The 14907-nt window shown below is 43.8% G+C and overlaps 1 protein-coding gene across 4 annotated transcripts in view; it reads right to left on the bottom strand.

Moving 5' to 3' along the window:
- Nucleotides 1-2446: 2446 nt before the first annotated feature.
- Nucleotides 2447-14907, bottom strand: part of FGGY (FGGY carbohydrate kinase domain containing) — a 511589-nt gene continuing 499128 nt past the window's right edge. For 3 of the 4 annotated variants that reach the window (XM_062193368.1, XM_062193367.1, XM_062193366.1), the window contains exons 15-16: nucleotides 7673-7734; nucleotides 2447-2650 (exon numbers count right to left, since the gene is read on the bottom strand). In XM_062193368.1, coding sequence (XP_062049352.1) covers nucleotides 2569-2650; nucleotides 7673-7734 — 144 coding nt within the window. In that variant the 3' untranslated portion in view covers nucleotides 2447-2568. The remainder of the gene's footprint in view (nucleotides 2651-7672; nucleotides 7735-14907) is intronic. The other variant, XM_062193370.1, reaches the window with a different exon arrangement.

Below are 14907 nucleotides of genomic sequence, written 5' to 3'. Positions count from 1 at the left end.
AATCAGAAAGATTTTCTTAGGGATTAACCACCTTGCCAGGAGGCACAAAGAGAACCATGTAGAAGCAAGATGTACTGTGTGCCTATTATAATTTGAAAGGCATTGTTCTATGGGCCTTCTACACAGCTTTCACTAAGTCCTTACCAACAACCCAAGGAGGTAGGCAGCAGTATTTTCCACCTAACAGAGGGAGACTGAGACTTAGAGGTTAAGGATCTTGTCCAAGGTCTTTCAGCTCTTCTTTTTCACAGGTGAGGGGATGCCAAAGATATCCCAGTGTTGCCATGCCTGCCTCATGCATGGGTATTTTCCATTTTTGTATAAAGCAGTGAGAACTCAAGGTCAGGTCTGGAGCAGAGAGAATTTTCAACAGGAGCCTGTTACTAAAGGGCGGGATTCCTCTCCAGCTGTGCCAGCAGGAAGACACTTCAAGCTTCACACTCAGACACATCTGGGTTTGAATGCTGTCTCCACTAGCAGCTCAGTGACTCTGGGAGAGCTGATTGTTCTTTTCTGAGTTTCGGCCTTCTCATCTGGAATGCGAAGTTAATGCTGCCAACCTCACAGCGCTGTGGTGAAGACAGGAGAGAACACACAAGGAGGACTTGGCGAATAGTTGGTCATTTTTCATGTTTCTATCTCTGCCTTTCCTAAGTCACACAGCTACTGCACTCCCCGGTGCTTTCTATGAGCAGGCCCAGGCCTATGCTCCTTCTGAGTCAGCGCTGCTCAGTTTCGGCAGCTGGAGCCTGTCTGACTATGGTCTCGATCCTGCCATACCTCTAGGGTGCTTCCCAATCCTCATTCCGCTCAAGCTCTGGCCGTGACCCAGCTAAGAATGAACTGGGGTTTCTGCTGCTGCTGGGCCTCCTGGATCAGACACTCAAACCCACACCCACCTTCACCCTGGGCCATGCCTCAGACTTCTGTATCCTTTGAATCCTGTAGAATCCTGTTGCAGAGCTGACATTCACCACTGGGTGCGGTATTCCTACTCAGTATTCTGAGCATCTTCCAGGAGACAGGCTTGTAACAAGACAGGTATGGTCCAGGCAGCTGAGCTAGGTGCTTTACATGTATCGTCTCATTTAACCCTCATACAATCCCATAAACTAGATACTGTTAATATCATCATTTAAAATGGAGGAAACAGACTGTGCAAGGTTAAGGACCTCTCCAGATCACACAGCTAGTGAGAAGGAGGTAAAGCAAGGCCTGGAATCCCAAGCCAAGGCTCACAGCTGTTACACTGCATGGTTTTTCATCCCACCTGTCAGCCACTCCCTTCTTTCTCCCTTTATGGTTGATGTGCGCTATGCAGCAGGTGTGTTCTCTTGCAGCACCTATCACAATGTACTATGGCTGATTTCTGTGTCTGCATCGCTCCCCATAGGAACTCCCTGAGGGAGGAGACCATGTTTTATTCATTCCTGTACTCCAGTGCTTAGCAAGATGCCTGGCACAGCCTAAGTCTTGCAAAAGATGTTTGTTGACTGAATTGTACTGTTTATTTTCCTTTCTACTTTCTGTCTTATGTTGTTGAAGTCTTGATGTTTCCTCCACCCAAACTCATTGTGGCTGTGACAGCCCTAAAATCCACGTTAGTGGTGACTTTTGGGTCCAAGATAACGCATGGGTGTTTGTGTCTGTGTGGTATGGTATCAACGTACCCAGATCAAAGGCAACTAGCCATAATGTTTCTTTAGTTTCCTTTAATCTGGAAACTTTCCACAGCCTTTCTTTGTCTTTAATGACACAGGCATTTTTGAAGAATATATTCCATTAGAACAATAGATGCTCTTCATTTGGGGTCTGTCTGAGGTTTCCGCATGATTGGATTCAGACTGCGTTCCCAGCCAGGCCGATGCTCTCCCCTTGTCAGGCCATCCCATCTGGAGGCACATGATGTCCATTTGCCCATCTGAAGTTAATTTTGATCACCCAATCAAGAGCTTGTCCTATTTCTTCCCTGTATAGTTAACATTCTTTTTCCCCTTGTAACTAATAAACAATCTGTGAAGAGACATTTCAAGACCATGCATGCATCCTGTTACTCATCAAAATTCCCTCCTGGATGCATTGATGGTTCCTGCCTGTACCTAGGTTTAATATGATGATTGCAAAATGATGATTGTGCAATTAAATGAAATATCTGACCCTAGATAGGATCCTGTATTGGAAGGGAAAATGTCACAAAGGACACAGAATAAACATTAGAAATCCTGCCCAAAGCAATGAAAGGCTTTCATTTTCATTTAACAGCTAACAATGAATCAATTAACAAGCACAATCTCTTCTGGATCAAGTGATCTCCAAGGTCTAGGACCATATACGACTCCCTGAGCCCGTGTGAAACTTCTGGCACCAGGAAGGGCTCTATGCCAAAACCACCAAGTAACCAAGTAAACTGTACTATTTTGAGATGGAAGACTGTAGTTCTGGTTGCACGTGTCTCAGTTTTCTTTATTTGCAGACAATACAGAAATAATGATCTGATATTGAAAGGGTCTTGTAAACAAGATGAACTGATGGAGGTCCTCCATGAAGGAACACAGCTACAAGCCCTGTTCAGTCCCCATGCATGATTGCTGCATACTCCTTCTGGTGTTCAACCAGCTTCAGGAATACTTTATATTTCTTGTCATAATACCTGCAGGGAAAATAAAAACGGAGAGATGAATGATCTCAAGGCAAGTGTCACATAGCTTCCTGTGAAGAATGGGGAGGTATTTGTCATGGTCATGCTGAAACCTCCCAGACTTTGAATACTCAGTGTTCTTGGGTGGTGGATTAGTCTGTCTTCTACTTCTACCTATTATCTATAACCTATATGAAGTGTTGTCATCTCCGTTTTTGAGATTGGCACATTTGTTCAGAAAGAAGACCTACTCAGCATGGTACAGCTATAGCCTTGCAGACCTGTAATCTAAACTCCTAGTATCTGTCTGACTTTGAAGCCTCCCATCCTGAAAGGCTTCCAATATGAAAGACCATTTCATATTCCATCTTCAATAAGTATTTTCTATATTACTAGCCCCAGGTTTGATGACGGGTGTAAAACGACAGCCTGACCACAGAAAAGACTGAACATTTGAACCACCTTTCAGGAGATTCTGCACCTGGCTTTCTTTGCAGACTGCTTTATCTTCAGTAAAACCCCACAGGAATGGAGTCATGCTTTCTGGTAGCTGTGCCCTGCCTTCCGGGTGTTTCATGGAGGATCACACCTCCACCAGTGCTTTGCAGCTGACTCTTCAGGTGAGACCTGTTAGACCTGGCATTGGTCATGAATCAGAGAGCAGAGTCTCCAAAGCTGCTTGGGCATCACAATCTGGAAGGGGGTAACAGCAGCCTGGACAAAGGACGCTGCAGCTTTGTCCTGACTCCGCATGGCTGGGGGAGCTGGCATGGGATGAGGGTTGAGGAAGGCAGCTCAGCATGACTTGGCATATTCCAGGGTGCTCTGAAAAGGAATCCTCATTTGAAGGAACTTCCATGCAAGTTTGTGAACTGGGGAGGGAGGTTCTAAGAGTAGCCTTCACGTGCACACACAAAGCTTCTCACACAGAGCTATGTTAATAGGAGCCTGCCTCTCAACATTCCACATTAAACACTTTGGTTACTTAAGAGCTGTTCTGGGGTCAGACACAGGGCTAAGAGGTGGGACTTTGAAGCCTGAGTTTGAATCCCAGTGTGACCCAAGAATAGCTGTGTGACCTTGGACATGGATTTAATCTGTTTATGCCTAAATTTCTTCATCTGCAAATGGACATGACTGCCGGATCTTTCTTACCAGAGCTGTTGTATGAATTAAACAAGGGAATATGTGAAAGGTTCTTAGAACTGTGCTTGTCTTTAAGTACCTTTCACATAATTAATAATTTAAAACAAAGGTATTCAAAGAGTTCACGGAAAATTGGATTAAAAGATTAATCAAGTGCCAAAAAATGTGAAATCCATGCATATGAAGAGTCTTCAAAAATGTCATGGAAATACATATTATGAAAAGGCTGTGCGTTGATTTCAAAATTCCCTGGCTTCAAAATAAATCTCTTTTAATTCCATTTTCCACAAACCTTTTAGATTCCCTTCATATGAAGGTACTCCTAGAACTCAACTCTGTACACTTCTAAATTTATTAATCATAGCATCATGTTAGGGTCAGTTTTCTCCTCCTAATGATAACTCCATGACAATATAATTTTAAGCCATCCTTTCACTATAAGACAGATTACCTGACTTTGGAATCTTGAAACTGCCAGAAAGGCACTAGGGTCAGGACCTCTTCTCATATACTTGAAGATTTCCAACTTTAATGTCCATGGCTTTATAGCAACTTTGTTCACTGGTTTTACTTGTTCCATAACTGGAATCATACTAGCATTTCTCTTTTTTGTAGTAGTCTTATTTTCATTTAGAATAATATCCTTAAACTTCATGTTGACAGAATTTCCTTACTTTTTAAGGCTGGACAATATTCTATTGTATGTATGTATGTATTAGTATTATTATGCTTATACATGCATCCATTAATGGATACTTGGATTATTCTCATGGTTTCAGCTACTGTGAATTATACAGCTGGGAACATGGGAATACAAATCTCTCTCCAAGAAGCTGCTTTCAATTCCTTTGAGGATGTACCCAAGGTCATGTGTTGATTCTGTTTATAATTTTTTTGAGGAACTGCCACTCTGTTCTCTGAAACAGCTACACCATTTTATATTCTCACCATCAGGGCACAAGAGTTCCAATCTCTCACAGTCTTGCCAACACATGTGATTTTCTTTCTTTTTTTAATAGCAGTCATCCTAATTCATATGAGATTGTATCTTAAATTACTGATTTTCATTACCCTAGTGGTTAGTGAAATTGATTATCTTCTTAAGTGCTTATTGACCACTTACGTATTGTCTCTGGGGAATTGTCAATTCATGTTCATTGCCCATTTTTGAATTTGGTTGTTTGTTTTGTTGTTGTTGTTGTTGAGATTGAGGCATTCTTTATATATTCTGGATAATAATCCCTTATCAAACAAATGGTTTGTAAATACTTTTTTTCCATTCTGTGGACTGCCTTTGTATTGTCACGCATAAAATGTTTCAAGTTACTTTAAACTGACCTTTCTTGAGCCAAAAATAAACACTGTCTGATATAAGGGTAAGGTTTGGGATCATCCTAAAATTTGGTTATTGAACTAAAGTCACTAGATTAGGCTCTCTGTAATCCTGACTTTTTAAATTAGCCAAATACTCTCTTCCAAATTCTCTCCAACTTAGTCAGCTGCTTTTGTATGGCACAGACCCAAGTAAATATCCTGTACTGTTAATAATGTATTTGAAGCAGTGAGATGTGAGAGAGAGAGCAGCTCAGAAGGAAACTGGCTCCCTCTTTCTACTTGCAACCCCCTGGGTCACCTGCAGATGGTGGTATTGCATTGTGTCTGCCTGCTCCTTTACAATGCACAGCTGCCAGCTGCAGCTGCCAGCCAGAAGCCAAGAATTCTTTCCTAAAAGAACAAGTAGGGTTTACAGAAAGAACTTAAAAACAGACTCCCTCAAAAGTCTTGGGAGGGTCAGGAAGACATGGAAAAGGATCATCTGTTTCTTGTTACAAAAAAAAAAAAAAAAAAGGACCCATCAGGACCCCTCAGGGTACAGAGAAGGGTGGCAGCCTGGGGCTTCCAGTGCCAGTGGAAGCTCTGGTCTCTCCATGTGCCTGTGCTGAGCCCCCTCGGGCAAGGGCCTGCCCTCTGACCTCTGCATTTAGAGAGGGCTCCATTCAGAGGGTCCACATCCTGATTCCACTTGGAAACAAAGAAGAAAATGCATTGTAAAAATTAAAAGAAAAGCAAGAAAGGAGGGAGGAGAAAGGGTGGGAAGAATCATACTGCTCTTAAAACTATATAGGAAATATGTAAAATTTGTTCCCTTTGTATCAATTTTAAAAATTAACAACAACAACAACAACAACAACAACAAGAAAATGCAAAGAAATTGGATGGCATTTTCTATGGAATTTCCAAATCTGTTAAATACTGACCAGCACCTTTGCCTGTCTGTGAGGTAAAATTTCTTTTTATGTCTTAACCTCAGATATGAGAGTACATCAAAAAATTCATGGAAAATACATATTGTGAAAAAACTATGCATGGATTTTGAAAAAAAAATTTGCACCGAAATAAACTTATCTTCTAATTTCATTCTTCTGCGAGCTTTCTGGAGTACCCTGGAACTTCCATAAAAATTTAAAGTCATTTCTACTCTGGTCCTGTCATCTTCAAACTCACTACTGGTGACTTTGTGGAGGCCTTTTCCACTCTTTCCCACTTCTAACCTGTATTATTGAAAAAGCCTTCCATTTGGTCAACGTATGTCTACCCTCAGCGCCCTCTAATTGATCCTCCATGAAGTATCTTTCTAGCATCTGCATTTGGCTTCCTGATAAGCAAGTCTCACCCCTGTCCAGCCTGTCTGCTGAGGCTTGAACATCATGAGCATGGTTTCCAAGCTCATTGTGAGCTCACCTCTTCCTTCCCGATTCCACACTACGCCCGTCTTACTTCCTGCCGTTCCCCACCACACACTGTGCTTCAGAACTAAGAGTGGTCTAAGAGTGGTTACCTCGACATACCATGCTGTTTCCACGTTTATAACTTCACATTTGTTATTTCCTCTCCCAAGAATGTTCTTATCTACCTGGGCCCGTCTAGCTATTGACTTTAAGCATTTATAGTCAACTCAGGGGCTGGTGTTTCGCCTGGTGGTGAAGACACAATTAAACATTCAAGTGCCATATCAGAGTATTTGGGTTTAATAGTCAGCTCTGGCTCCTAACTCCAGCTTCCTGCTAATGCAGACCGTGGGAAGCACTTGTGATGGCACAAGTAATTAGGTTCCTGCCACTTACTTGGGAGACCTGGATTGCGCTACTAGCTCCTAATTTTAGCCCTCAGGTGGAACTGTTGTGAGATTTAGGGAGAGAATCAGCAGATAGGAGCATTCTCTGTGTCTCTCTCCTCCTCTCCCTCTGTCTCTTTGCTGCTCAAATAAATAATTTTTTTAAAATTCCATTAGACTTTTCCCCCACTCAATATCTTTCCCTCACTTCTACAGGGTCACTCTCTTTTCTGAGCTACTTTGTCACCTGGTAATACTTCCATTATAGAATTTATCTGCTTGTTCTGAAATGAATGAGGTGCTTAAAGCAGACTGTGTCTTATTTTTCCTGTACATCCTACCTGGAGCTCAGCATAATTCCCTTAATATAGCAGGAGCTCAATAACATTTTGTTAACCTTGGATTAAACCATTGGTCAAGTTCATTTTGCGGTCCTGAATGCCGGATGATGCTGAGAGTAAAGGAAGGAACAGAGTCCTTTGGCAGGTGATAGGAGAGATCCCCATTTTAGAACAGAGAAGAAAAGATTTGCTGCCATGACCTGGGGAAAAAAAAAAACACCGGTCCAGAAGTTCAGCTTGCATTTTACCCCCAGGTCTGGTCTAACTAGTTCTACAATCTCCAGGGAAGCAAAAGTGACTTTACCTCTCTGGAACTTAGTTTTTTCCAGTATTACTGGATTAGTTGACTTGCAAAGTCTACTCCAGATCTGCAGTTGCATGTGTTTGTATGTTCTTATTCCTTAGCCCTGTGCATGTGAAAATAGAACTTACTTTTTATCCTCACGTCTCGGGAACACGACTTTCCCAACTTTGCTCATTCTTGCCATTGCTTCCTATTAAATGGAAAACATAACACAGTGAGCTGAGTTGGAAAGCTTAAAGACCACAGTGAGGCTTGTCATGGACAAGAACATTCTAATTAGAATTCACATCCCTTTAAGATAGTCAGTGGATCCATATTGTTTTCAACTTCTTTTCTTTAACATTAAGAATAAAATCCGATGACTATTTAAAGTCACATCTATGACCACACATCCTGGGCTAATAAATTGTTACATAGTGAACAAATAACCCTAAAGGCCAAACACTTCTGTGATGGCCTCCAGAGACCAATGTGGGGAGCTAGTTTTCCTCTTCACAGCCCGAGTACACAGTCTACTTAACTAAAGATCATAACTAGATGTAGCCGACTTTACATCTGTGCTGTAGGATAAAATATTTAAGACCCCTTCAATTTGCCATCAACACTTTCCCCAGCAGTCTCTAGAGCTGTGAGTAGAGATGTGAGACTCAGGGCTGGGTCCAATTGGCCTGAGTTCTGGAATGTGGCTTCAGGATGTTCTAGTCGTTACCATGGGGCACACATACAAATGACAGACTGTAGCATCTGGGTGGATGTGGAACATTGTGTGGGGCAACAGGATCAGCCATAGACTGCGCTGGTTCCATTGTTATATACACACAAGGGTTAGCAGTCCTCTGAGGCTGTGGAGACCAGAGGAAAGTTAAGGGAAAGGCAGTAAACCCAAACTTTGGGAGCCCAAAGACCTGACGAGGGGGGACGGCAGCAAGAGCACAACAAAGCTGCAGAGAATGGGCCTGCCTTAGAAACACACATTGAACTTAGACGATTAGAGATGTGGTCCTCTCTGGGGTCACATGGGTACAGCTTCTCACTCCACACATTTATGACCCACTCACCACGTCTCACATGCTGTGCTAGAGCTAAGATTTACCTGAGACACTCTTGTTGCTCTAGAGAAACTCACGTATCAGGCAGGGAGGGAAAAATGTTAAAAGATGACTAACATACAGATTGTGAGAACCCCTGGTTTCTTCAAAACAAATACCAATATCCCCCTGACCACCTTTGCTACCTTACTGTGCTTGACAGATTTGCATATCACTAATGACCTCTGACATGCCCTGGGCTGGTTTATAAGTTAATTTCCTGCTCTCTCCATTCCTTCCCGCATCCAGAATGCAAGCTACCCAAGGGCAGGGCCTTTGCTTACTACTGAGTCTCCGCATCCAGAATATTCCCAAAACATTTAAGCCTCTTTTATGTGCCAAGCGTAGCACTCAACATTCACGGGCTTCTCATCACAGAATGGAAAGGACGGAGCTGGCACTGTGGCGTAGCAGGTTAAGCCGCCACCTGCAGTGCCAGCATCCCATATGGGTGCCAGTTCGAGACCCAGCTCCTCCACTTCTGATCCAGCTCTCTGCTATGGCCTGGGAAAGCAGTAGAAGATGGCCCAAGTCCTTGGGCCCCTGCAGCCGTGTGGGAGACCTGGAAGAAGCTCTTGGCTCCTGGCTTTGGATTAGCCCAGCTAGAGCAGTTGTGGCCAATTGGAGAGTGAACCAGCGGATGGAAGACCTCTCTCTCTGCCTCTCCTTTCGCTGTGTAACTCTGACTTTCAAATAAATAAATAAGTTAAAAAAAAATGGAAAGGACATTTACCAAGTTCAAAACAGAGTGGGATGTGTAAGTCCTATGCTAGAGGTGGATAAACTTCTTTTCAGTAGTTACCCAAGGGTTAGGAAACTCGATAGCTTTTTATCTGCTAATGTACACAAATGTCCACTCCTGTTAGCTTGCTCTACTGGTTCTTCCATAGCATAGCATGAACATTCTGAATGAGTTACCCGGTTTCCCAGTCTTCCACAGATAAGAAAGAGCTGATTGGGAGGTGAGAGATACTAAGAGTAGCAAGCAGGAAGGACATTTGAAATCTCATTGGCTGGAAAGCCAGAGGGAAAAGACAAAAATTAAAATGGGGTTGTCTAGAGCCCTTTAGTGAAGGGGCAGAGAGGAAAATACTGCTTAGTGAGTTGTTGCTGCTCCATATTTGAAGAGCTCTGCTTACCCTAGCACATGTTGGAACATTTCCCTTCACAAACTACCTTTTTGTTAAAAGTTTTAAAAATTTATTTGAAAGGTAGAGAGAGAGAGAGAGAGAGAGAGATCTCTTGTGGCTCATTGCTCAAATGCGTGCAACAACTCAGTCTGGATCTCCCAATGTGGGTGTTAAGGACCCATATACTTGAGCCATCATGCTGTCTCCCAGCATGCACATTGACAGGAAGCTAGAATCAAGAGCAGATTTTGGACTCAAGTCCAGGCATTCTGACCAGGGCTGCAGGAGTCCCAAGTTGCATCTTAATCACTGTGCCAGACACCTGCCCCTACAGACCAACTTCTGATTTTCTTAAAGCAAGCCCCACATCTTGCAGAGAGGGTTTCAGCAATTGCCATGCTCAACTTTGCTACCCATCCTCATTTTGTCCTTGCTTGCTCCTTGCCTGATGCTTCCAGGGGGGACCTTGCCTCCTGTCAGCCAACTCTGAATCTTGCAGATGCCGGCAGGGAGTGTTCCTCTTGCTTGGGCTCAGGCCATATTTGAGACAGCCAGCCTAACAGGATTGCCTTCCTGGGTGGGATCCAGGAAACTCGTATTAAGGAAGGGCCTCCAGAAATGTTATTTTCTTCCCTTTGTAACAGATGTGTGGACAACTGGCCAACACCAGGGATTCTCTTTTTCCTTTCTTCCCATTACCTTTGCTTATTTCAAAAAATAAATTACTGAGAAATAAGTGCCAGCAACAGAGAGTTCAAAGGTTTAAATGGAGGGTATTTTGCTTCTTAAAAAGTACCCATGTGAGAGTTTACTTAGGCCAGCCATGGATTGACTCCACTGAGCAGGCTCTTGCCTGAGTCAGCCCTGCTGCTGCCTCCCCCTGGCCTGAGGCCCTACACACCCCACTCCAGCAATGTGGGCTTCTCTCCATCACAGCATGTGTGACATGGCACCAGCCCTTGGTGCTAGCACATCAGTCTGCTCCACTCGCCTGTGGACCCCGTAAGGCAGGGACTGTTGCAATCATTTTCACTGCCAAACCCAGCATCTGGCAGGTTGCATGCACTCAGGGAATGTCTACAGAACGGATGGACGTACAGATGAGGCCCGTGACAGAATGTCAAAATGGAATTTCAGCTGCAATCTTAAGATGACAGATAGATATAAGATACCGAAGTGAACTGGAAACAGACCACCCTGGAACATTTGTAAAAAGGGTGGTTGAAGACCCATTAATCAATTTCTAAACCTTTCAGCCACATGGAAGGTCAGACAAAGAGATGGATTTTTGGTTTTTTGCACATCAAGCCTCCTTCCAGGAGAGGTTTGAGGGGAGCTTCCCCCATACGAGTCAAGAGAGCAGAACTTTGCTGAGATCAGCTGAGAACTGGCCGTGTGTCGCTGAGGTTCCGGGACACAATGGACTGTGTGGAAGAGGAGCAAGCATCTGTGGTGTAGAATTGAAGGGAGAGGTGGCGGTGAGGTCGGCTGGCACTGCCAGGCTGTGGGACTCCCAAAGGCATGCCTGTTTCCTGTGGGCGCTTGGTGGCCCACACATGACAGGACTGTCAAGGGTTGTTTTAGATCCTGTCTGATATGGGGACCTAGTGAACCTGGCGGTGAGCTACTGGGTTTCTATGGAATCGAGAGAAGAGTAAAAAACCAACTAGAGTAGAGACATTTAGCGAGGTCAAGGTTATTGCTTGTGAGAGGTTGTGATGGAGCCTATGAGACCAAGGGCTAATTGTCAACACTTATTAGGCCAAGAGAGCGTAAAGCTGATCAGCTAAGAGCTCTCCTACGCACCTATCCTCTACTCCTTCCTATGACCCCAGAGGAACAAGAAGGAGCGAGGATGTTGGAGAGGAAGAGAAGGAAGAAAGGAAGACAGAAGAATCTGATCATGGCTCCCTCTTCTCATCTGTACACATGCTGGCTGGAGAGACACTGGGGGATGTTTATATTTTATCTGACACAGGCCTTGATGATATTTGAATTTTTACATTTTGGCCATGTCTCACAATTTAAAGAGGCCATAAAACTTGTATTATCTAAGTCACTAGTCACTGTGTTAAGTAAAGGAGCTACCAGGATGTTTAACCAGGGAAGGCAAAGTGAGCTCCACTGCTCAAAGGAGTGGAGGCAGTAGGAATAAAAAATAAATTTTTTTCTGTTCACTCTCAAGAATTGGGTTTGTGCTACATAATCTTTTATTTTACCCAGATGTTCATTTATTTGAAAGGCACACACACACACACAGTATTCCTATCTATTATTCCACTCCCCAAATGCCTGCAACAGCTAAGCTGGGTCAGGCCAAAGTCAGAACAAGGCACTCAATCCAGGTCTCCCATGCAGGTAGCAGAGACTCAACTATTCCCAGGTTATATATTAGCAGGAAGGCTGAATTAAGAGCGAAGCTGAGGCCCAAACCCAGGAACTCTGATACAGGATGCAGAAATTTCAAGTGAAATCTTAACCACTACACAGAACACCTCCTTCTACACAACTTGATAAACATATGTTATATAGGCATAATAAATATTAGATGGAAATATATTAAATGTTTACAAGTTGGAGAACATTCATGATCTTTTTTTCTTTTTTTGGTCAGCTTGATTTTTGTGTTTTCTAAATTTTCTACAGTGTTATATGTTGATTTTATAATTGTAAGGAAAATACAAATATACCGCATTATAGTTTTTAAGAAAGGTCATGCTTTCCTGGGTAGTCCAAAGGACCCAGGCTAATTTCTTACCCCCTGGAAGGCAGGACTAATTACAGGTAGCTGACTCAAGGTGGCCAATGCCCAGAGATTCAATGCCGTGCCTACAAATAGCACTGCTGAGTTTCCCAATTTCTCCAAGTAATTAACATAAAACTGAAACCTCATGAAACCACTGGCTGCAGTAAATCTGGAAATTACCACAGCATAACAATATGAATTTATTATGGAAATGCTGACATGGGCTAAATATAGTTACCCCCACAATGTATTTCTGTTCAAAAGGGTTTATTTGAAGTTGGCCTCCAAATTCATATTTTTTGTCAGCAGGCAGGAGCTGGGCAATGTTCATTTGCAGCACGCTACCCTCTTTGAGAGTCTAGACAGCACAATGAATACAGTGACTTTTCTTTTCTTGCCCACACAATGGAAGCTTTTTAAAAACAAAATATTTTGCAGAATAGCATTTTAATCACTTCTTGTATTTCTCTTTATAAGGCAGAGCTATAAATAAGCCATGAAAGTTCACATTTGATTGTCATTTCTGAAAGCAAGTGGAGGGTTTCTGGAGGAAAAAATAGGGGCCCTGTACCATGGCCATGAAAGGCCACATTCATGGGCTGTGACCCTGCCTTGGCGTGTCAAGGCCGAGATAGCAGTCAGTGCACACTGCTCACCACTTCTCTTGAGGCAGCATTGGCAATCACCAGGCCTCTGTGTGGGCAGAGGAAACACCCACTTCTCATGTGTTAGGGCCTGGCTTGTGAGGCCTCACTGGGGTGACTAACAGGAAAGATGGGTGAAGGGAAGAAATGGGGCTCTTCCATCTTCTTGGAAGATATGAATTCCACGAGTGGCAGGCACATTGATGCTGGCAAAATGGGGAGCCTGGGGCCTAGAACTTTCACGTCCACCCTGGGCAGCAGTGGTCTTTAGACTCTGGGGAAGAATGCCAGGTATCCCAGTCATAGTTGCCAAAGAGCATGCCAGGATTGGCAATGTCCTGTCCAGGGTCGCCATCTACAGGGGAGAATATACATTGGGACCTGGTGTGGTGGGTGCTGGCTCTGTTCAGCTCCCAGAGGCAGGAACCTTGCCACTGCAGGGCTAAGGCCTAGTATGGTTGTAGCACCTACAGTACTTGGTTAATGTCTGCTGGGCTGCTGAATGAAAGGATGATAACTCTGATAACAGAGGCCACGTCAGATCATCAAAGCCAGTGTTTGTATAGCAGCATAGGAACTCTCTAGGGAATGTTCAAGATAATCCAATAGGCTCTGGGAGAAAATATTGGAAGTGCCATTCTATGATTTTTAGGCTAGATAAATTAATCAAGGTGGCTTGGCACGAGATCTGTCAGTGGAGCCACATATCAGATAGTCAGGAGTCACCTAAGATGCATGGGGTCTCTGGAGAGAATACTGGGAGCTCAGCACCAAGAGGATGGCAGGATGACACTCACTTGTAAGTGATGTGCTCCCAGAGTTGGCTACATGTTGTCACTTGCATGTCTAAGATTAGTGGACTTCTTGGATTTACTTGATTTTTATTTAACATGCACAGTATGGGCAAATGGCTGAAAAAGACTCAGTCATAAATTTCAGGTGATACTGTCAATTTACATGGAAGTCAACTAGCACACGGTGGCACTTCTACTCAGTCTAGCTCTTCCAGGGTAAAAACAGTGACTGTCTCAGCAGATAAGGTAACAGCAGGGAAAAAGTCCAAATTGGTAAGAAGATTGAGATATGGATATACAGGCACATACAAAATCACTTAGAGGGGCTGGCACTGTGGCATAGTAGGTTAAGCCTCCCCCTGTGGTGTCAGCATCCCATATGGCCAAGCTGTTCCTCTTCTGATCCAGCTCCCTGCTAATGTGCCTGGGAAAGCAGTGGAAGATGACCCAAATGCCTGGGTCCCTGCCAATCATGTGAGAGACCAGGATGGATTTCTGAGCTTCTGGCTTTGGCCTGGCCCAACCTTAGCAGTCATGACCATTTGGGGAGTGAACCAGCAGGTTAAAAGCTTCTTTCTCTCTCTCCATCTCTTTATCTCTCTCTCCCTCCCTACTGCCCCCCACCCCCGCCATCTCTCACTCTGTAACTCTGCCTTTCAAATAAATCAAATAAATCTTAAAAAAAAAAAAAAAAAAAACAAGGACTGGGGACCAGTGCTGTGGTGCAGCAGGTTAAGTCACCACCTGAGACACCAGTATTCTATATGGGCGCTAGTTCAAGTCCAGGCTGCTCCACTTCCAATCCAACTCTCTGCTTATGGCCTGGAAAAGCATCAGAGGATGGCTCAAATCCTTGGGCCCCTGCACCCATGTGGGAGACCTGAAGAAGCTCTTGGATCCTGGCTTTGGATGGGCCCAATTCCAGCTGTTGTGGCCAGCTGGGAAGTGAACCAGTGGATGG

The sequence above is a fragment of the Lepus europaeus genome, chromosome 5, assembly GCF_033115175.1.
Source record: "Lepus europaeus isolate LE1 chromosome 5, mLepTim1.pri, whole genome shotgun sequence".
Taxonomy (NCBI): domain Eukaryota; kingdom Metazoa; phylum Chordata; class Mammalia; order Lagomorpha; family Leporidae; genus Lepus; species Lepus europaeus.
This window is presented reverse-complemented; position numbering and strand designations above follow the sequence as displayed.